General features: G+C 36.8%; 5 protein-coding genes across 14 annotated transcripts in view; 2 read left to right on the forward strand and 3 right to left on the reverse strand.

Moving 5' to 3' along the window:
• The first annotated feature begins 36 nt into the window (after positions 1-36).
• LOC127565399 (uncharacterized) lies at positions 37-785 on the forward strand. The gene is made up of 3 exons (XM_052003562.1): positions 37-294; positions 354-530; positions 597-785. Exons 1-3 carry the CDS (start codon positions 37-39, stop codon positions 783-785), a joined length of 624 nt encoding a protein of 207 aa, XP_051859522.1.
• Positions 786-7,712: 6,927 nt separating this feature from the next.
• Positions 7,713-8,893, reverse strand: LOC117567791 (uncharacterized). The gene is made up of 3 exons (XM_034248015.2): positions 8,810-8,893; positions 7,947-8,753; positions 7,713-7,875 (listed from the first exon to the last, which is right to left on the reverse strand). Exons 1-3 carry the CDS (start codon positions 8,829-8,831, stop codon positions 7,808-7,810), a joined length of 897 nt encoding a protein of 298 aa, XP_034103906.1. The 5' UTR covers positions 8,832-8,893; the 3' UTR covers positions 7,713-7,807.
• A 738-nt stretch (positions 8,894-9,631) lies between these two features.
• Positions 9,632-10,166, forward strand: LOC117567792 (uncharacterized). Its single transcript, XM_034248016.2, has 2 exons — positions 9,632-9,742; positions 9,812-10,166. Exons 1-2 carry the CDS (start codon positions 9,715-9,717, stop codon positions 10,144-10,146), a joined length of 363 nt encoding a protein of 120 aa, XP_034103907.1. The 5' UTR covers positions 9,632-9,714; the 3' UTR covers positions 10,147-10,166.
• Positions 10,167-12,858: 2,692 nt separating this feature from the next.
• On the reverse strand, positions 12,859-14,033 carry LOC117567789 (ribosome-binding protein 1). Its single transcript, XM_034248012.2, has 2 exons — positions 13,924-14,033; positions 12,859-13,859 (listed from the first exon to the last, which is right to left on the reverse strand). The coding sequence occupies exons 1-2, from the start codon at positions 13,952-13,954 to the stop codon at positions 12,928-12,930; spliced, it is 963 nt and encodes a 320-aa protein (XP_034103903.1). The 5' UTR covers positions 13,955-14,033; the 3' UTR covers positions 12,859-12,927.
• Positions 14,034-15,572: 1,539 nt separating this feature from the next.
• Positions 15,573-21,248, reverse strand: part of LOC117567785 (rab11 family-interacting protein 3) — a 50,193-nt gene continuing 44,517 nt past the window's right edge. For 6 of the 10 annotated variants that reach the window (XM_052005397.1, XM_052005396.1, XM_034248002.2 and 3 more), the window contains 5 exons: positions 17,196-17,330; positions 16,667-17,123; positions 16,461-16,609; positions 16,185-16,223; positions 15,573-15,828 (listed from right to left, as the gene is read on the reverse strand). In XM_052005397.1, the coding sequence (XP_051861357.1) occupies positions 15,700-15,828; positions 16,185-16,223; positions 16,461-16,609; positions 16,667-17,123; positions 17,196-17,330 (909 nt within the window). In that variant the 3' untranslated portion in view covers positions 15,573-15,699. Of the gene's footprint in view, positions 15,829-16,184; positions 16,224-16,460; positions 16,610-16,666; positions 17,124-17,195; positions 17,331-17,437; positions 17,563-21,248 lie in introns of those variants that run through there. The other 4 variants (XM_052005399.1, XM_052005398.1, XM_034248001.2 and 1 more) reach the window with 2 other exon arrangements.

Here is a 21,248-nt window from a genome sequence, read left to right on the forward strand (position 1 = left end):
ATTTGAGCAGGTGACCAAGGGTATTTTCAAAGTATAATGTGGTTTAATCGTGCAAAGTTAGTGGTACTGACTGTAATCGTCGGAATATTAAGCGTTACCAAATCCTATCGATACAAAACCGAGTATGAGGATGAAGATTTATTCAGCGATTGCCCAAATCAACCGGAGAGTGTACTCAATCTTCATGGACTTGCAAATTTATCAGAGATAACCAGAGTCTCACATCACAATCTTGTACAAGTATCGGGAAATTTTACGTTGGTATGGGATATTCAAAAAACGGATCGTATTGAGGTAAAATCCTAGAATATTTTTAATAAAAACCTATGTAAGCCACAACATGTGGATTTCAGGCTACTTTAGATGTTTTCAAATATGAACGCCGAGAGTGGGTACCAACTCTTTACAGGATACAAACACCTCATTTGTGTTCAATACTGTTTGATAAGAATCAATATTGGTATCCAATGTGGATTCAACATGTAACGAATATCGAGGAAGTAAAGGACAAGTGCTTTAATGTTCCAGGGGTAAGATATTATAAATACACTTACTATTGTGAAGTATATAACAAAATTGAATACTTATATTTTTAGACGAAGTACATACATGAAACCTTCGATATGCATCTTGAATTCGAAAATAAAATGGGAAATATAGAAGGACAACATAAACTACAATTTGTGCTAAAAGCATTTGATCAGTTAAACAGGATGCGTCCAACTTCCATATGTTTTGCAATGATAATAAACTATGTAAGACTATCCCAAAAGTCCCGAAAATAAACAACTAGCATATATAAAAAAGGCGCACACCTATGTACTATATGTATATACAAATTCATGAATAATTTTTGATTGTGCAATTAATAATAAAACCATGTCTATCTGTGCTTTCCGAAATACGTAGTCTTCTTCTTATATTCTAAGCCATTGATACAATCACTATGATGTTAAAAAATAATTCTACTAATTATGTTATTAGAATGACATTACAAAATATCAGATAAAACACTACCAAAAACATGTTCGTTAAATTGATTAGATCAAATCTAACTCAAAGTTTCCAGATATAATAGAATTAGACTCTATAGGTCCTATTAAAGTATAATATGGTTTAATTGTATAAAGCTAGTGCTAGTTGCTCTAGCCGTCGGATGCTTTTCCAAAGCTCATTGATACAAAATCGAGTTAGAAAATGAAGAGTTTTATTCAGCGATTTCAGGACTATTTACAAATATCAGGAAATGTTTCCTTGTTATGAAATATTAGAAAAACAGATCGTATGGGTGTTTTTATAGAGAATTTTTTTTTTTTAAGTTATGTTTATTAGAAAATGTAACTTTCAGGCTAGTTTTTACGTTCTTAAATATGTTTGGAAATGAAGGTAAACTATAATATATAAAATTGCAAGATCATCGGTAACATATGTATATAAAATATTATATATTAGTAGGAGAATTTATTATTGTCATAATGAAATTATGTTGCAAATTTAAGCAATACATTATTAATTATTTGCCTCAAAAATTTTCTAACTTATACCCGCAAAAAGCAACTTTCATTTAATTATCCACTCTAATTGAAATATTATCTGTCAACTGTTGTGGAATCTAATTACTAGGCTTTTGCCAGCTGCAAAGACTGCTGAATTTTCTGTGTGCTTTCAAAAAGCATCAGAAAGTCAATTATGTATGTGGGAGAACACACATCTAACATATTTTGTATAAACCCCTCAAGTACCCTAAAGTTTTGCCACCAAGATTTGCAGCTACTCAAAATGCGCAAATATCGTAGCAGCATCTTGTGGCAGTTGCCAACTTGCTTCTATCACTCTCAGTTGCCTTCGTTGCCTTTGCTGACTGAGTCTCAGTTGGCTGTTGGCTGCTGCTTTGCCTTTTTGATGATTACAAATTAATCACACTTTACATGGCAATTACGCTCCTTGCACCGCGACAGACTCTGCTTCAACCCTGGCTTTAACTGTAGAACTGCGATACGAGCAGCATCATGAAAGCATGCGGGAATTGCGTATGCAGTTTCATCAGAGGAGGATCCATTGAGCAGGAACCCAAGCATATCGTTGCCAACTCGGGAGCAAAAACAGCTTCCACAACACTGAGCAAAATGATTGCAATGCTTTTTATTGATGTTCGTGTTACTAGCAGACTGAACACCTCAATCTTTGTATTGAAACATTATTTTATTCAACTACTAGTCGACCCGGCGAACTTTGCTCCGCCCTTATGAAGATTTTTTTATTATTTCATTCATAATCATTGCCGTTTTTTACATTTTTTCAATTTCCAAAAATTTGGCGGGTTTTAAAATTTTTTTCCATTTCCAAAATTTTGTCGATTTTTAAATTTTTTCAATTTCTAAAATTTTCCGATTTTAAAATTTTTTCAATTTCCAAGATTTTGCCGATTTTACTTTTTTGAACTTCTAAAATTTGTCGAATTTACAATTTTTTGAATTTCCAAAATTTTGCGATTTTACAATATTTTTTAAATTTTTACATTTTTTCAATTTTTAAAAACTTTGCTGATTTTTACATTTTATCAATTATCAAAATTTTTCCGATTTTAAAATTTTTTTCAATTTTCAAAATTTTGCCGATCTTACAATTTTTTTAATTTCCAAAATTTTTGCCGATTTTACAATTTTGTCAATTTCCAAAATTTTGCCGATTTTTACTTTTGTTTTAAATTTTCAAAATTTCATTTACCAAATTTTTTACGATTTTTAAATTTGTGTCAATTTTACAATTTTTTCCAACAAAATTGCTCGCTCACTAAAACCATTTATTATTTTATTTTATTTTATTTGTTTATTATTTATTTGTTTATTTTTTTTTATTCTTGATTTATAAGTGGTGAAACTGGAGGCATTGCTCAATAATCAAATAATAAATCAAAAAATACAATTTTTTTTGATTATTCCCTAAAAAATTCCTAGATTTTGATTGAGCTTCAACAAAAATAATTTCAAAATTGTTAGGACAACATTAAAAAATCTTAAAAAAACAAAGCTGCACATTTCTTACTGCAAATTAAAATGTGTTGAGTCTAAAACTTTGTTAATATAAAAAATGGTTCGTGAAAGTATAAAAAGTCTTATTACTAAATAAGAACAATATTCTTAAATTAAGAATTTCATATTTTAAATGACGATTATTTCATCATTATATAAACGCCAGGTTTATTCGGACCAGCATTCTGTTAAAGAGTTTCTAATTCATTCCTATATGAACGAAATTTAAGTATATCTCTGATTCAAAAGAAATTTGCATAACATTCTTCAAAGATTCTCTCAGTGTTTGCTCTTTCTATGGCTTCTATATGGAAAAATTGCTTCCTTTCGCTGTTTAACTTTCGTTTTAATAAATAATCAAGTGGAGTGACTATCGTTTTGATGTTATAGCTGGACCCAGGCACTTGGTCAGCGTCGCCTCATGATGTTGCCCATGGCTTGAGCATCAGAAGCATCAGCAGCACCATCAGCTACAGCTTTAGCAACGCCGTCTTGGTCTTCGTCTTTGTTTCAACTTGAGGCTGTGTTGTTTGTTGGTTGGTTGGTTGGTTGGTTGGTTCGTTGGTTGGCTGCGGTTCGTCAAGTCCCTCATGTAATTTCCAGGCAATTTCTCATACCCATAATTGCATAATTTCAAAGTTGTTGGCAACTTAATTGCGCACAACGCGACCAAACGCTGGCAGCTGCCTCTCTGCCAGATCTCTGATCTGACTACGACTCTAAGCGTATATACTACGTTCGTATATCGCCTCCAGACGAGAGTTGACCATCCAATCGGGATTCGGTTTTGCTTGCTGCTTTTGTTGCCTTGTTGCCTGGCCTGTCTTCGGTGTAAATAAAACCTTTTTAAACGGTTGTCATGTGGCCCCCACGACTACCGGGCACTCAGCCTCAGACTGTATAAGACTTTTGGGGCAGTGCTGGAAGCTGGAAGCTAACTGCCTGCCTCCACGATGAGTCTGCTGCTGCTGTCTGCTGAGATTCTGACTTCAAAGCGCGCACATCATCAAACATGTGTTGCAGCTACTTCGACTCGACTCAACTTGACTCGACTCGACGCCAACGCCTTGACAGATGACTACAAAATCCATGACTCCATCTCCATTTCCATGGTCGCAGCCTGCGGCCATTTGCCATCAAAGTTAATATGCTTTATATTAAATTTGTTGTTCTTGTTGCTCTTGTTGTTATTGTCTGGCCTTACAATCTGCATCTGCTACAATTTCCACGCTGTCTCAGTCGGCGCTCTTCCCTTGGCTCATTTGTTGAATTGTTTCGACTGCGTTCTCTCATCAAATTACTCAATTAATTTCACTTGTATTAAAAACTCTGTCCAGCGCAGATTGCCATATATAATTCCATTTTAACTTTAAGACATTCGAGCGAGACAGAAGGAGCAACCACAACATTGGCAAATGATTGTTAATTTGGCAGGCACATTTAAATGCTGAACAATGGCAATTGCTGCTCTAATTGAGAGCCGACTAGTTAGAGTATCTGTCAGCCTACTTGGCGTATGCGTGATTTCGTGCCGCCGGCCAAAAACTGATTAATGGCCACATTGCTTGCAAATGAGCCAAGCAAATCAAAACAAGCGCATTGCCTGTAGCTGGGCGGGAGAGCGAGAGGAGAGCGCTAAACCTGTTTTCGGGCCAAGTCAAATGCATTTGGCACGCAATTATGGCCCAAAGTGTTAATTGCATTTCCGCTGACGCAGAGTCAACTGCCGGCAACTGGCAGCAAACTGTTGCAACTGTTGCCAACTGTGGCACAGCCCACAGCTCACGCATTTGGCATTCAACGAAGCTGCACTCGAAGCAGCAACAGCAGCTGAAAATGAAGAAGAAGCTGTTGCCAAAGCAAAAGGCCAACACATTCAGCGATAAGGCAGCGTTCTCCAGTTAACGGTGCTTTTCGTTTGGCCCCTCTAGAGACACTGTTGCAAAGATGGCGCATGCGTGGCAGACACGCAGCAGGCAGCCAAATGGGCAGCAGCAGCTTCACGTATCCAATGCTCCAATGCACTAACGCTCCAGATGAGGCGAAACTAAGTCAAATATTTGTAGAACATCTCAGCAGACAAGCACAGTACAAACGGACAGACAACCAGCGAGGCGAGCAGCTCCTCAAGCTAACTGCAAATGCGAAATTTATGGCCCCCAAAAGGCACATGGACATCGCAGTTGCAGTAAGAGAGTAGAATTTAAGGCAACCGACATTTAAGTGCCACACATGTAAATACCCTAACAAAGGAATGAAAGAGCATGAATACGGAAAATATTTGATAATAATTAGATAATAATTTCAAATAATTTCAATTAAAATATTGCGTCTATTAAATATTTTAAAAATAAAAAATGAAATGACAAATCAAATAATAAAGATTAATATGCTGAATTTATGAAAAGCTATTTTAAAGTTAATGAAGCATTTTTAAAAAATTAAAAAAGAAAATCAGTGTAGTTCACCGACTACAAACTTCTCTATGTATATTATAATATGCATCAAAATTATAATATATTGTAAAGTGAACAGATTTATGGCATAGGACGACCAATAATCAGCCAGTTCTTGTACTAATTTTGCAAATTTACTATTCGAAATACGTGTTATATAGAATATTCACGCTTATTAGGTAAGTAAGATAAAGAAGTTATCAATTCCTTTATATGTATTTATTTATAAAATTTATTTTAATTTATTTATTTTAAAAAGATATAAGGTCGCAATGTTCTATTATATGCACTTCTCTAACAATCTGAAAATATATATAAAAAAAACACTTTCAAAGTAGTCACATGTAATAATCAAATATCAGAAGCTTTTACTAAGAACCAATCAAGAATGCAACTGTTCAAGTTCAAGACTTGATGAGTTTTAAAAGCTTGCATTAAAAGCATTGCTACTCTCACAATTGAATATATAAACTAGTTTTAGTGACTCTAATTTGCCACCTTTTAAAAGAGAAACTTATTCTTATTAAACTGTAATTTATAAATATTAATTAATATGCACAATAAAAATAGAAACTTAGATCAAAAGAGATTAAAGTATTCAGGTACTTAAAAACAAAGTTTGTTATAAATCTGCTAGTTTCCTTTCTTAAGAATTCTTGTTGCAAACTACCCGCCACTATATACCCTAACTATACCCTTTCTAATCGTATGCAAATTTAAAGCCGAAGCTGGCAAACGAAAAGAAATGATTTCGTTTTGGCTCGCCGCATATTCATAAAGTGCTTTTTAATGGGAGCAAGAGGTCTTAGTGCCGCCAGTCAGACAACGTCCCAATCTATGTCCCAGTCTGTTGAAATCCTCTGGCTTAGACCGAGGCCAAGTCCGAGACACGTTCTTATGTGTGTTTGTAGTTCGAAACTCAAACACACACTGGGAATGAAAGCGCTGACAAGGCGGCCAAACCAGGAGGCGTCTGTCACTTATCGAACTCTTTGCATGTCTTTGCATGCGGCCACATTTGATAAGCGAGCAGGAAAGCCAAGCAAAAGGAAAAAAACAAGCAAATCAGAGAAAAAAGAGAATTACTGTATGTAATGCGGAGACAGATTCGATTGGAACAGCTGAGACTGCGACTTCGACTCGTCCATCTCTCTGCTTCTTCTCCCTGCACCTCGATTCTCCAATGTGGCATTGGCCTTCATGCGAGTATTGGCATTCACTTGGCTTTGCGTTTGGCGTTCTGGGCTTTGGCCAAATCCGTTAATAAGCCATTTTGACAAATTGGATGATTGCCGTCAGACTGCGATTGCCAGTAATGTCTGCGTATATGTGTGTGTGTGTGTGCGTGGAAAGTGTGGCAAGCGTTTGAGGCAAGTATTGATAAAGTAGACAATTGCCAATTGATCTGAAGAGTAACGAGCAACATTTAAGCATTTGATTGTTGCCAAAAGAAGCTAAACCATATTTGCTCTCAACAGTCAAGTTCGGCTAAGATACAAAGTAAACTTTGGAAAAATCTTGAAGCATATCGAAGCTGCAAAGTAAACAAATCTTAAATCGCAAGTGGTGAATGGCGTGAGCAACTTGGCTTATACTTATACTAAATAAGAAACGACATTGAATTATATCTTGTACATTGATTTAAAGCAAATGAATTTAATAGAAGTTTTTATTTAGAATTCGGAATTAAATAAGAGTTTTCTTTTAGAGAAAATACTCTAGAAAGAGCATCAGATTTTAATAGAAGTTTTCATTTTTAGAGAAAATACTCTAGAAAAATGAATTTTAATCAGTTTTGTTGTTAAGTGAGTGCAAGAAAAACAAACTCTATTAGTTAGGAAGCTGAAGCTGGAAACTTTGAGGGGAAAAACACATAAGTGCAGTCTCAAGGTCTGCTAAGTCGAATTTAAATATTTTGCTGGATTTGGTACCCCATAAATAATTAATTTATGGGCTTTGTGTTTTAAGGAAATCAAAAGACCCGAATAGAAAGCTAATTCAATGCACCTTGAAGTGAAATATAGAGAATTCTTTCAATTGAGCATTGATGTTGTGTAAGGATTTTATAATAAGGATATTATTATAAGGATTTGATAATTAGTAAATATCCTTTCAAAGTCTACAGTAATGAGATACTCATAAGTTCTTGTTCGCATTTTATTCTTTAGCCATCTGTTAAAATAATAATACTACAAATTTATTTTTCAATATTTGCATAGTTATTATTTATTAAAAATTTAATTGTAAATTCATTAATACAGTTTTCTATATTTCTATCTCAGTTTCTCCATCTCTCTAGACCTCTCCTTGAGTATCTGCTTACTGCATATCACGCTCATAGCATCTGATCGTGTTCCGGCACTCGTCATCATGCACTTGGCTGAACACTGAATAAACGCAAATTGAAAATGAAGTTAAACTAATAGATTGCCCAGCTACTCTCATTAGCAAAACTTACCATTTTTGGTGTTGAAGCAATTCCATTGGCTTAGCTCACACTGACCGGGAAACTCGACGACACATTTGCCATTGGAGGCACAAACGGGAAGCGCCTTCTCGGGACAATTGTAGTTGCATTTGCCCAGTTCCTGGAGATCGCGTTGCGCCTCAGTCAACTCAGGCACTTGCACCTCCTCCGATGAAATCAAACGCAGCTTGTGGTGCTCTGGCGCTGAGGTAGTCGATGTGCTGCTGCTGCTGTGTTGCGTCTCTTTTTGCTTTTGCTTCTCCTTCTGTGCGTTGAGCTTCTCGCGCTCGCTGATCGCCTGATTGATGGCCAGGGGAATATGCTTCTCGGCCTGTTGCATTATATAGCTCACTTTCTGGTGTAGCTGGTTGACCTTGTCGCCAACATTGTGCAGTTGCGGCTGCTTGCCGGGCACTGTGACCACAATCTGTGATACCGGCGGCATCACCACTTTGTTATGGCCGGCAACAGGAGCTGCATACTGCTGCCATGTGCCAGTTGCTGTATGATTTATCACCTGCGGCACTGTCTTTGGCTGCTCAACATGTGGCGGCAGCAAATCCAAATGCGGCACAGCGATTGTAGATTTTCCTTTTCCCTCGCCTTGCAACTGTGGCACGTGGCCAGTTAATACTGTGGCCGTCTGTCCATGCGGTTTTTGTGTCGTCGTCGTTGTCGTCTGCAGCACATGATTGATGTGATTCGTTATCAGTGTTTGAATATGCACGGGAAGCTTGTCGGGAAGCTGTTGCTCTGGCTTGTCCAATTCCACGGCCTGTGATGCCACCAACAACAGAGCTGCAGCAAAGACAATTTTTATTATAAATTCCTTTCACTTTATCCCGCCCACTTACCAAATACGTAGAAAGTTCTCATTTTATTATTGATCTCTTGCACTCTTTCCAAACGACGCTCGATTGCGTTCTGTGACGATTTTGATGAGAGCCCTCAGTTTATATACGAACTGATCGAGTATCATGTGTGCACACAAGATTTGTCATAAGCATTTCAGCATCTTTATATTTTAATGCACTTTTTATGTTAATTAAATTATAAAGCATTGCGCTCATCCCAAAGGAACTGGTTTCGTTTTGCCTCAACGATCGACTGACTGTGACGGAAATTCGTTTGAATCGCACTTAATTCGCACTTCCTTATAGAATATTATTTTACACAAAATTTGAGATATTTTGTGTTAACAACACCTCGTGCTTGGGGCGTGGCATGTGGTTTAAGCCCACAGCGTAACACAATTGAATTTCAATTAAATAACGAGTTCAGTTCTTACTTGTTTTCAATTCATTTACAGTTTAGAATGCATTGGGTGAGTAGTTTAGGCATCCAGCCTAAAAGTATGCTTTAAATATTTTTGTATTGTAATTTCTACACAATAACCAAATGCCGCAGCAATTTATTATTTAAACAAAAGCAAAGCAAGTACTAAATATGCAAATTTCCCACGGGACGAGCAAACACAAAAAGCTTTTATTTTTGGCAGGCGAACAATCAGAATAAATGGCAGGCCCCAAAAGATGATGACATTGATAATATTACAGTTTTGCATATTTTTGTCAGGTGTTAAAATAAAGGATTATGCGAGGCAAGCGGCAATCAGATAAACAAGTTGAAGAGCCAAAAAGCTGACAAAACTTTCTTATAAAAACAATATGGACTCGACACAAAATCAACAGTTCAACAGTTGCTGCACACACAGCAAGGTTAACCTACAACAACAACTATCAAGTCCAAACAGCTTAAAATGAAACACTTTTCGCCACTTTGCCTGTGTAAGTTTAACAAGCATTGCTCCAACAACTCAAACTGTAACTTTCTCTCTCCTTTTGCTTCCCTTGTAGTCCTCGTTACGCTCGCCGTTGCCAACGCTAGTGTGTTGCCCGTAAAGCGCAATCATTTACCGGCTGTCAATCAGCAGGGCGAGGTCGTCTGGCTGGATGAGATGAGCCACTCTGTGCCGGATAAATGTGACTTCAGCTGTACGGATCAAGATTTAAGCGTCTGCGCCCACAACGGACAATGCCTGCAACTGTTCACCAGCCGCTGCACGATGGCCGCTTACAATTGCCGTAATCCTCAGAAGCGTTTCAACATTGTTGAGAACTATAAATGCATACTGGGCTACGTGCCGCTCTGCAGCCCCGAAGAGCGCAAGGAACTAGGAATTACAATGTGAACAATATATTTAAAGGCTTTTTGGAAGTTGATAGTTGTAAAACTTAAATAAATCTATACATATTCATATTATTAAAAAATTGATCTTGTATAATTTTGCTATTAACGTACAAAGATCGAAAGAGATCGAATTTCTAGCCGATGACGAAGGAAGTAATTAAAGACATTGCATAACTTCAATGAATTCATATGCTACGGATGTTTTATTCCAAATATTCTACGTTTACTTCATATACTACGTATACGCATATGGGCAATTCCCAAAAAATGGTAAACCACGAGCGAAAAAAAAAATCTTCACATTCATTGTATTTTTTTGTATAATGTCATAAAGAAATATCCAAATTTTCATAATAATTCATAATACAATGGATCCGTAGCAAATCTCCGTTGTTTTTATAAAAAAATTTGCCTGCAAACTGAAAAAATGTAATTTTTTCACATTTAGCTACTTTTATATGCATTTTTTTGATTAATTATTTCACAAGAAAAACATAAGATATGTTTGCATTTTTTCTACCAAATCTCTTAATAGCAATCCAATAATAAGATAAAAAATGCAAAGTGAGCGAAAAAATGTCAATTAACTGTTAATTTTTATTTTGCTTCTTATCTATGTTCAAATCGTACGTTCGCGACCGAAAACATCATTTTATTGTAATTGCTTCGCATTAAGGACAAGCAGGTGGATGAAACTTCACGTGTTAAGTTATTTTGGTATATATATTTTAAATATAAAAAATCGTTGGGGTTACTCAAACCAATCTTTTTTTATTGATTGTCAAAGTAGCGTACGTTCGCGACCTTACCTATAAGCCTATGTCGATTTTTACTAGCGTCGCATGGATTTAAAAAAAAAAAATTTTTTTTGTTTTTGTTTTTGAAAACTATATTGTTTGCAGTTACTTATTACTTGTTAGTTATTACTTATTATTTATTACATATTTTTCTTGCTATTAATAAATTTCAGTACATATTTCATATTTAATAAAAATTTATTTTTTTTGCTTTTAAATGTTATTAGACACATTAAATTGAATTAAATCCGTTTGTTTTCATGAAATATGAAGTTATTAATAAAAAAAAGTTGTGGTAAAAATACAAATTTAATAAATAAAACAACATGGAAAAATCGTACGTTCGCGACCGTACGTTCGCGACCGTAACTTAATTAAATTAAAAATAAATAAATGGAGATATTTTCTTGGGAGTAGACTTAATAGAAAGCTACATAATTCTATTTTAAAAGTAAAGTCATTTCTTTAAAATATTCCGTCTCAATTCGCAGAGTTTTGCATTTTACTGTATTAAGCCAAAGTCGACTTCCATTTTGCGTACGTTCGCGACCGCATGTTTTTTGACAATATTATGAAAATTAAAAATCGATAAGCCCCATAATTTACACTAACCAAAGAGCTAAACAAATGCTATCGAAGAGTAAAAAAAAAGTTTCAGGAAACGTTTGTTTTCGATTTTATTTTTTTAATTTATCTCGTACGAACGTACGTTCGCGACTTTGGGAAATGCCCATATGTGTGTTCTTCATATAGTATATTCTTCATATTTCAAATATTCTAATTTATATACTAAATATACTACGTATACTTCATATAAAAATTATAATACGTATACTTTATACCCTACATAGACCGCGTATTCTTCATATACTAAATATACTACGTATACTTTATACATCTCGCATATTATGTATACGCTTTTCATTTACTGCATATATGTACAGTTTATACTTAATGCTTTCTATTATATATTTTATTGTTAGTAGTTTAAAGAATTTATCTTCGGTATAATGGGAAAATATTTGTACAATTATATTACAACTTCATTAAACTTAAATGAATCTTATCTATATATAATACGGCGAAGCTGTGCAAAAGCTTCTAGCTGATCAAAAATAATATTTTATATTTTAACATATCAAACTAAAAATATACGGAAGCAAAGCCGCAAAGAGTATTTTCTGCAAAAACTAATATGTAATTTGATACACTTTGCCCACTAAGCGATTAACTCTGCTAGCACGTTTGCAATTACTGCGTTGCTTGCATGCGCGCATTAATAAATGAATATTACTTAACGAACTAATTAAATTGGTGATTAAATTACACTTAATTGCATAACGAAACGTTCGTGTGAAACTGTCATCTTATAGCAAGAATTTGGCAGCATTAAACGCACTTACAAATGCGTACTGGGAATACAAGGAAGGCCAAAGTGTAATAGATCAAATTCTTGAAATAATCACAGCTTTCCTTGTAAAGTTATTACAACGAGACACAGACTCCCGAGAGATAGTAGTTGAATGTACGAGTACCTAGAGATCCCCGCTGAACTTTCCTATATAACAAAGAGATTATAAAAATGCTTGCTGTGAATCAAAAACATTCAGAGGCGAGCAATACTCTAAGCTCCTTACATTCATTTGAAGCTTTGCCACGAGTTGAATAAATAAATTTGTTTTGCAAATGTTCATAGAGTTAAAGGCTGCGCTTCATGTTAAGCACTCTCTTGCTAATCCGAAAAGTATTCGTAATTGCATTTGAGCTTTTCGAATATGCTTATAACAAAAGCAAACTAAAAATTCGAATTTCCGAATGTTGCATCCATTAATTTTCTATTAAAACTAGTCGAAAATCAAACAATCCTTTGTGCATTTTAAACTCTAGTAAAAAAGTGAATGAAAACGGTGCTCATATGATATTAAGTTCATTTTTTATTTATAAGCAAATTTAATAATATGAAGCAAGTACAATGTTAATTAAAATTACATATTGATATCTTCTGGAGTGCAACGCCTTGCACACAAACCCCTGCGACAGACTTGCTCATCGACTTCGCGGAACGCTGAATCACGATGCTTGCAGTTAAAGCTATCCATAATGCACTGATTGGGGAACTCATGGATGCAGACGCCATTAGTGGCGCAGATGGGAAGCAGCTCGAACTTGGTGCACACCGCGTCGCAGTTCTCGGCCTCAGTGGGCGGCATTGGCATAGGATGGGGCGTGGTCGTCATGTCGCCCAGCAACAGCTGGAAGCAGTTTCTTGTCGCCACAGTTTTGGGCATCTCAACTGGGGTCATGGTTGTGACAGGCGCTTGTACGACGACGGGTTGAACCTCTGAGGCAGCCACATGAGGAACACCAGTGTTGGGCTTGCCAGGATTAGGCATGCCAGGATTGGGCACTCCAGGGTTGGGCAAACCGCGATTTGGGATACCAGGATTGGGCATACCAGGGTTAGGCACTCCGGGATTTGGCATTCCGGGGTTTGGCATTCCAGGGTTGGGCAAACCGCGATTTGGGATACCAGGATTGGGCATGCCAGGGTTTGGAACTCCAGGGTTGGGCATACCAGGGTTAGGTACTCCAGGGTTGGGCAGACCGCGATTTGGGATGCCAGGGTTGGGCTTGCCAGGATTAGGTACTCCTGGATTAACTGTTTCCACAATAGCTCTCATCTTGCGCACCTTGGCCACCGGCTTGCTCACAGTGGGTGGCACCACAACCTGCTCAGTGGTGCTTACCTTGCCTGGTTTCACCTCAACAACACGCGCCACCTCCTCCTTCACATCATCTACTTTATCCTGGGTGATCACGGGCTTTCCATTGACCAGCAACGGCACTTGGACTGTAACCCGGCCGATCTCTGAATTTGGCTTCACCTGCGCTGTGACAATTACGGAACACAGCAGCACTACGAAGAAAGTAGAGAGATTGATCAGTCAAGTATTGAATGATCCGCAAATGGAAGCTCTTACCTGTGGCCAAAACGAAACTGAGCTTAAACATCTTGTAACTTCACCTCGAGGGTCTTCTGTGTCCTGAACTGGGTCTTGGCAACGTCTTAAATACATTATCGGACAATCCCTGATGTAACTCGCCAACCGGTTGCAAGTTCAAGGCAACAGCTGGCAAACAGTGCAAAACCGGTTCCCACCAAAACTTTCCTCCATAAATCCACCAATTATTGTCGTTATTGTTTTTGGGTGGGTTTTGTCAACGCTTCATTAGCATTAATTCATATTCGAAAATTCTCCAAAGAACAACTGAACACTCTCTTGTTTGTTTGTTTGTTTGTTTTTATAAAATACTTCTTTTTTTATTATTTTTATTTTTAGTATTGTTTCGTACACTTCCTTGGTGTAAATCATATAGTATGTAGTTAAGCTATATTATTAGGCGTAGACATGTACACATAGTTAATTTATATATATATCGATGTACATAAATTGTAATGGACTTTTTTATTAGTTTTATCTAAAAGCTTAAAACTTTTCTTTTTTTGCCTTTTACAACACTGTTATATGATACAAAAGAATTGCTTAATTGGTATAAATCATTATAAGGCATCAAATATTTTGATTAGCAAAGTTCTCTATATATAGATTTTCAATATTGTATATATTCATATAGAAGAGTTGACCACTTGAGTTATGTATGTATTAAGTTTTCGTTGAGTTTTTTAGTCTAAGCTAATTAGGGATCGTCTGAACATATCCGGAGGGGTTTTCTACAGTAACGATCCCTAAACCTTTGCACATTACGTCCATCTATATAGGTTTTACATACGATTATAATATACGTAGTACGTAATTCAGATAAGATTAGTTTTGCAGTTTAGTATTATCTGTGTAATTATTTGTAAATAATTGCTTTTCATTCTAACTAAAACTCCGACTACATATCCTGGGGATTGTCCATACCATAAACGCAAATTGTTTGATAGGTTCTTCTTGGATCTGGATATAGTATATATGCGAGGCAGCCTAAGGCTCTTGATAGAAAGATATCAAAACAGAAATAAGAGCAAAAAGGTAAAACATTTCTGTAAAATAAACCACAGGCTGCCTCTTTTAACGTATCTGAAATAATATCGCATATAAAACTCTTTAAAAGGTACTCAAACTAGGGAACGGTTCATATAAACATATCGTCATATTGTTGCTAGTTAAAATTGTTAATAAATATTGTTTCATTTAAAAGGTGTTTCTTCTTAGATTCTAAACATTTGTTTTTTTTTTTTATAGATAATATCTTCCAAGGTTCAACAATACTACAAAATCTATAAACAATAATTGGATAGACGATTTTTCGTTTTAGACAATTTGGGTTTTTGTTCTTTCTATTTTACAAACATGAATTTTTTATACATAACAATTACATTAATATAAAAGGGATACGAAAAAATGAATGAGTTTAACAATTTTAACTAATTTCACACAATTCTGTTTTTGTTCTGTTCCATTGCGTTAGGTTTTCTTCTTGGTTTTTGTTTTCATCAGTTTTGTGTTGTTCGGTTTAAAAACTACAATAAATTTTTTATAAAATAAATTATGACTTAAGTTAAATATACATAAATATATGGGATTTTTGCTTATGATATCATTTAAAGTAGTTAATTAGTTGGTTTGTTTTTCTTTTTCTTTCATCTGTGTGTTTCTATGTTGAGTTTACGTTAGGTGGTACAGAAACTGTAAAGTGTCTGGGCTGTTTATTCTTCTCCGTCTCCATCTCTTTCTCGTCGTCGTCTTCATCTACTTGCGCTCTATGGGCTTGACTTCGAGCAGTTGGGGATAATTCTCCACAATGTTGAGTAAGATGGTGTCGATGTAATGCTTTAGACGGACATTCTCATCTTCCTTTTCCTGGAAGGCCTGTTGCAGCTGCAAGTGCATACAAAATACTGATTAGTGTTGAACAACGTGTGAAAGCTGAGGTTAACACAAAGTCAGGCAAAGTAATGAAACCTTTTCATCCTCTTCTTGTTATTTCATAAAAACTAAATGAACCCAACACATAATTTTAAATTTTGTATTAAACATTTTGTAAAAAGAGTGCCAAAAAGAATTTGTTAAGGAACATGAACCAAAAACCATAAAAACAGTGGCCGTAAAACTGTAGCGCATGCACAGTGGCTCCAAAACCGAGTGATGTTGTGTTTCGATTTTAGTTGCGTTTCAATATTTGGAATTTTGTTTGCTATTGTTTTTTCTTGTGGTTGTTGGTGGTTAAGCATTACCTGACTTAAGGATGCTAATGTGGCTGAATCCACAGAATCCTGTAATACAATAGATACAATATATAATATATATAGACATATGATATGGGGTACAACGGGCACAATGTGTATGCAGCAGGACTCTCAAACTGTGTGCAACAATTACAAGCGTGACTGTGCGTGGGCGTTGATTTTAAAGTTGTTGAGTGGACAGTACTAAGTACTAAGAAGGCTTCAAAGCTTGGGACGGGGGGGAAAAGCGGGAAATAGCAGCAAATTTGCATTTCGAATACACACCTGAGCTTGTGACATTTCCTCCAGCTCCTGAGCCAGATTGTTGAGGGTGCCGCTCAACAGATGACGACCCTGCTCCACGCCATTGGTTAGCATGGTGGCCTGATTCGTCAGCATCGTGGCCTGCAGTTCCTCGTTCTGCTCCTCGAGTGCTAAAATAGAGATGGAATTAGTTTTCTATAAAGATTTTGAGTAATTCACCAACTTACAGCGATTCTTTTGTCGCATCTCCTCGAGCTCTTGATGCAGCTCCTCCAGTCTTATGCTCTCCGGCGATGTGGTGGGCATGGCACGTGCCCCATTCTCTTCGCGGGCACGCTGCAGCTCGTGACTCAGCTCCAGCATCAGCTCCTCGGTGGATTTCTTCTCCTGCTCGTGGCGACGCAGCGTCTGCAACTGTTCATCGTATTCCTGCTGCAGTGCGGCAATCTGATCGCGTGCCAGCTCCAGCTGCTCCTCGGTGCGATGCAAATCATTGGCCTGTTTATCACACAGCACACGCAATCGTTGCGCCTCATCGCGCAGTGCATTCGCCTCGATTTCGGTGGCTTTTATCTTCATCTGGCAGTTCTCATTCTGCAACGAGGCTTCGCGTTCCACGCGCGCCAAGATCTCGCGATGACGCTTCTGTTCCTCAGCCAAGCGTTCCTCGGCACGCAACTCCGACTAAAATATGCAGAATGATAGCAGTTATTAAAAAAGGTACTACATAACAGTGCTTGCAAAACTGTAACCCACCTCTCTGTATTGCTCCTCGAGCATGTGATAACGCGCCTGGAGCACCGCATATTCTGTTTTGGTGCGCGTTGTGCGATCCTCGGCTATATTCTGTGTGTCTGACAGATCATCCACCTTGCGCTGCAGCAGCTCCAGCTGTAAACGATACGAAAATGGAAAAAGTTTGCATTAATTAAAATGGCATTTAATGGCGAAATTTCTTTTCGCATTTGTATTTTTTTGAATTTTCATTAACTACTAACACAATCGCTTTTCATGTGCCGCAAATCGTGGAGCAGCTCATTCACCAACTGCACATCTGCCATGTGATTTTTCAAATACATTTGCATATATCTTCGTCTATATACATTATCTGGGTCTCTATATAGTAATGATATTTGTATTGTATCTATATTGCCGCGCTCTGCTCATCAAATATTCAACGAAATATTTTGCAGTTGGCGGCTTCAGATTCGACTTCGGCTGCGGCGTCGTCTTTGCTCATTTGCTTGCCACAACGAGACTGCAACACGTAGCCGCCGGCTGTTTTTGTTGATTTTTTTTCTGCTTCTTTTTGTTTTTTGTTCAGCGGCAGCAAAGACGACGACGACGCACTCTGTGGGCTGCAGCATACACTTAATTACACTGTACAACAAGGGAATCGTATTTCACTTTTTGAAATCAACAATAAATCGCAAACAAAGCTGCCACAAGTTGTTGTTTAGTTGAAGATACAATTTCCAAACAGCAATTTGTTAGCTATTTAGCAATTGTTAGCACTTGTTGCACAGTGTTATTGAGCATGCCGAGCCCATATAAATTTCATAAATATTAAGCATACGCCCATTGACTGTTTGTTAGGCACCCACAAATGTTGGCGTTGCATTCATTAACTATTTTTGGTAGACACTTGAAACGCAAATATTTGATTGCAAACTGCTGTTCAGTGTAATTATCGGCACAAATATATATGTGTATAGTGTACATATATAATGTCTGTATATATACTGTGTCTATATATACGCTGCATATTTGAGAAATCAGTCGTTGCTTGTGTGACCAGCTGCCGATAAGAAACTGTGTGTGAAGCGGATGCGTCTTTTGGGATGCAAGTGTAATACAGGGTAACTGATAGCAAGCTGTCGCTGCCAGTGTTGGAAAATATACTTCAATTCAGTGTGGGAAAATATGCTCGATTCGTAAGTATGGAAATTTAGAGCAGATAAATACACAAAGTTATTTAAGATAACTATGCAATAAAACGCTTTATATGTTAAATATATTTTGCTAGAGTAAATAACAAGCTTTATAACATTAAGCAGTGTTGTAAAGCAATCAATAAGCAACATTTTCCAGTGATGTTAAATGATTATAATTTCTCAGCTGTGCAATTAGATGGATTGCTGCCTTTGCTTACAAAAAGTCAATTGAAAAGTTCAATTCAATAAAATGCGCGGCATTTGCCATACAAATTGTGGGTGGGTATTTTTATTTGGGCTGCGCAGTGACTGTCCAACTGTTCAACTTTGTTGGCAAAGGCTTTAATTAAGCTTAATTAAATGCAATTTGTGGCGAATTGGTGACGCAGAACAGTCGCTCGATGAGCAATGTAAACAGTAAATAAAAAATCAGCGGCACACACAGAAAACAATTTGTACTCGACGCGTCGAGCGGGAGAACGAGCGTATATGGCGACTATATAATATGTACAAAATCGGACGTAACAAACAAAAAAAAAATATAACTAACGATACGGCGCACGGCACGTCAACAACTGAATGAAAGGCCTAGGAATGGGGCACCGAAAATGACATGTAAACTCTATGCGAGTGGAATTCGCTGAGAGGCCGCAAATAGAGAGAGAGAGAGAGAGAGAGAGAGAGAGAGAGAGAGAGAGAGAGCGAAAGAGCAAGGTCTTTAGGGCCCGATGTACTCATCATATGTGTACAATGAACCATGCCAAAAAAAAGAATTATAGTATCTTTTATATAAGCATAAGAAACTAGAAATTTTATTTGAAATTCTAGAGAAAACAACAACAACATGGATCACGAAAACAGAGACCGAGAACCGTTGGCCAAAATAAACAAAAAGTCATACAAGCCATAAAAGAAACTAGACAACATACTATAAAGAAAAGGCGAAGCAAAACACCAAGAAGAAGACGAAATAATAATAAAATAAAATTCAGCCAGACAAATTGAGTAACAAGTGCCGTTTTACAAACGCACACACAGAGAGAGACAGAGAGAAAGAGAGGGGGAGATGGACTGTTGAAAGAAAGCGGGAAGTGGCGGGGTTATCTTAATGCTTCACTTTTTCTTGTCACTTTTGTTGAAGCCCATCAAAATGTCAGCAGGGTTAGTTCCAGGGTCATTTGTGGTCTGCTCCCCATATACCATAACATTAAGATGTGTGTAAAAATCGGAAACTCACTGTGAACAAGTTTATTTTTGGTTGAGGAAGGAGAAAACTGGAAGGCTTTCGACTTTAGCTGACAGGTGACATTATTATGGGGGGAAATGGGGAAATGTGCGAGCACTAATAATGGAAAAGTGTGTGCACAAAAGATCAACACAGCTGGCAAAGGTTTTTGGGGAAGTGCATTAGGCAAATTTTGATTGAGTTCAACAAACAGATGAAGAGTTGAAAGATGAACCATAATTGAAACGTGTCAGCATTAATCAACACTGTTTGAAAATTAATTTGTACGACACGGAACTAAATTAAAAAGAAAAGTGTCAACAAATGACATATGAAAAGCAAACAACTTTAAATTACAATGATGATTGTCGAAAGTTGTTGAATAAACTTGAGATATGATAAAACCGATATACCAACACTGATCGATGATCAACGCATGATGTAAGATAAGTAAACACATTTGTATTATTTTATCTATCATCCAACACGTAAATTCGATAACTAAAGAGCTGCTACCCATCATAATCACTTTAGCTCTGCGTTGGTGCCATTCTTCTAGACATTAACAGCTCATAAATTTCAATCGCAATTGAAATAAAAAACAGAGCAATGCACAGAGTCATTACAATCAGCATTAGCTTTGACCTCAAAAGATTCCACAAGCAGCAACTTGCCACACTTTCCGCTGTCTACAACAATGCTCCCATTTGTTACATTTATCAAATGAGAGTCTGTTCCCATTAGCATACAACTCGTATATATTGTTTAGTATCGGACAAATGCGTAAACAAACTCTGGAGAACAGCGAAGACATGTGGACTGGCATCCGTTTTGCTTTGGCCTTATCGGACTTCCATTGACCTCCAGCCCGGATTGTGGGGTGTTGAAAGAGTTATCAAGACGTTATTTCAAAAAGTTGCTGAGTTTCGTTTGATTAATCACACGCTCGCATTCACAGCTCAGATCCGCTGCTGGCCAATTAGCTGAACCCAATGTTAGTACGACTGGAAAATGGAAAATTGCATCATGCAATTAGTTGCATGTCGAATTCTGCCGCTTGCTGCTTTTGTGCCCCATGGTGCATGGTTACACGTTGCAAGCGTTGGGAAAAAAGAGGTTGTTCCCGTCACAAACATATATATCTCATATCTCTCATAGGTATTTCCTTTCCTTTCTCATTCCGCAATCGCATTAGACGCTTCATTTTTAGAAACTTAAGACCCAAAGGCGCTTCTGTGTTCTGTTTCTCTCTTTCAGTTACTTTCGTTGACACATTTTGTTGTTATTGCTGCCCACTAATCATCGACCAACCACTTGGCTAAGTTTCAGTTCATTCATCTGTCTCATTCATTCATCAGCATTATTTTTTCTCTAGTTTTCGTTTTAGTTTTTCTCTGACTGCTGATCTCATTTGACGCTTCGAAAAAGATAATTTATGAATTCTTTGTTTATTTTTAACACATGTTTGCAATTTAACACAAAAAAGAGAGAAGAGAACAACTATTTAATGTTATTCTTTTAGTTTTGCTGTTCTTTTCTTTTGTTGATAGGTAAATATGTCAAGGAAATTCGTAAACAATTTCTGAAATGTTCAATTTAACTGGCGATTAAGGCAAATTTATTTTCGCAAGAAATGAAATGTTTTTCCAA

Source organism: Drosophila albomicans, chromosome 3, assembly GCF_009650485.2.
Source record: "Drosophila albomicans strain 15112-1751.03 chromosome 3, ASM965048v2, whole genome shotgun sequence".
Taxonomy (NCBI): Eukaryota; Metazoa; Arthropoda; class Insecta; order Diptera; family Drosophilidae; genus Drosophila; species Drosophila albomicans.

Bases quoted from the DNA above. Each gene is read 5' to 3' on its own strand.
- LOC127565399 (XM_052003562.1), top strand. From the start codon at position 37: ATGTGGTTTAATCGTGCAAAGTTAGTGGTACTGACTGTAATCGTCGGA. The intron at 295-353 runs GTAAAATCCTAG...TGTGGATTTCAG, and splicing joins AAAAAACGGATCGTATTGAG to GCTACTTTAGATGTTTTCAA. The intron at 531-596 runs GTAAGATATTAT...TTATATTTTTAG, and splicing joins AGTGCTTTAATGTTCCAGGG to ACGAAGTACATACATGAAAC.
- LOC117567791 (XM_034248015.2), bottom strand. From the start codon at position 8,831: ATGAGAACTTTCTACGTATTTG. The intron at 8,754-8,809 runs GTAAGTGGGCGG...TCTTTGCTGCAG, and splicing joins GAGAACTTTCTACGTATTTG to CTCTGTTGTTGGTGGCATCA. The intron at 7,876-7,946 runs GTAAGTTTTGCT...GCGTTTATTCAG, and splicing joins TTGCTTCAACACCAAAAATG to TGTTCAGCCAAGTGCATGAT.
- LOC117567792 (XM_034248016.2), top strand. From the start codon at position 9,715: ATGAAACACTTTTCGCCACTTTGCCTGT. The intron at 9,743-9,811 runs GTAAGTTTAACA...CTTCCCTTGTAG, and splicing joins CTTTTCGCCACTTTGCCTGT to TCCTCGTTACGCTCGCCGTT.
- LOC117567789 (XM_034248012.2), bottom strand. From the start codon at position 13,954: ATGTTTAAGCTCAGTTTCGTTTTGGCCACAG. The intron at 13,860-13,923 runs GTAAGAGCTTCC...CTTTCTTCGTAG, and splicing joins CAGTTTCGTTTTGGCCACAG to TGCTGCTGTGTTCCGTAATT.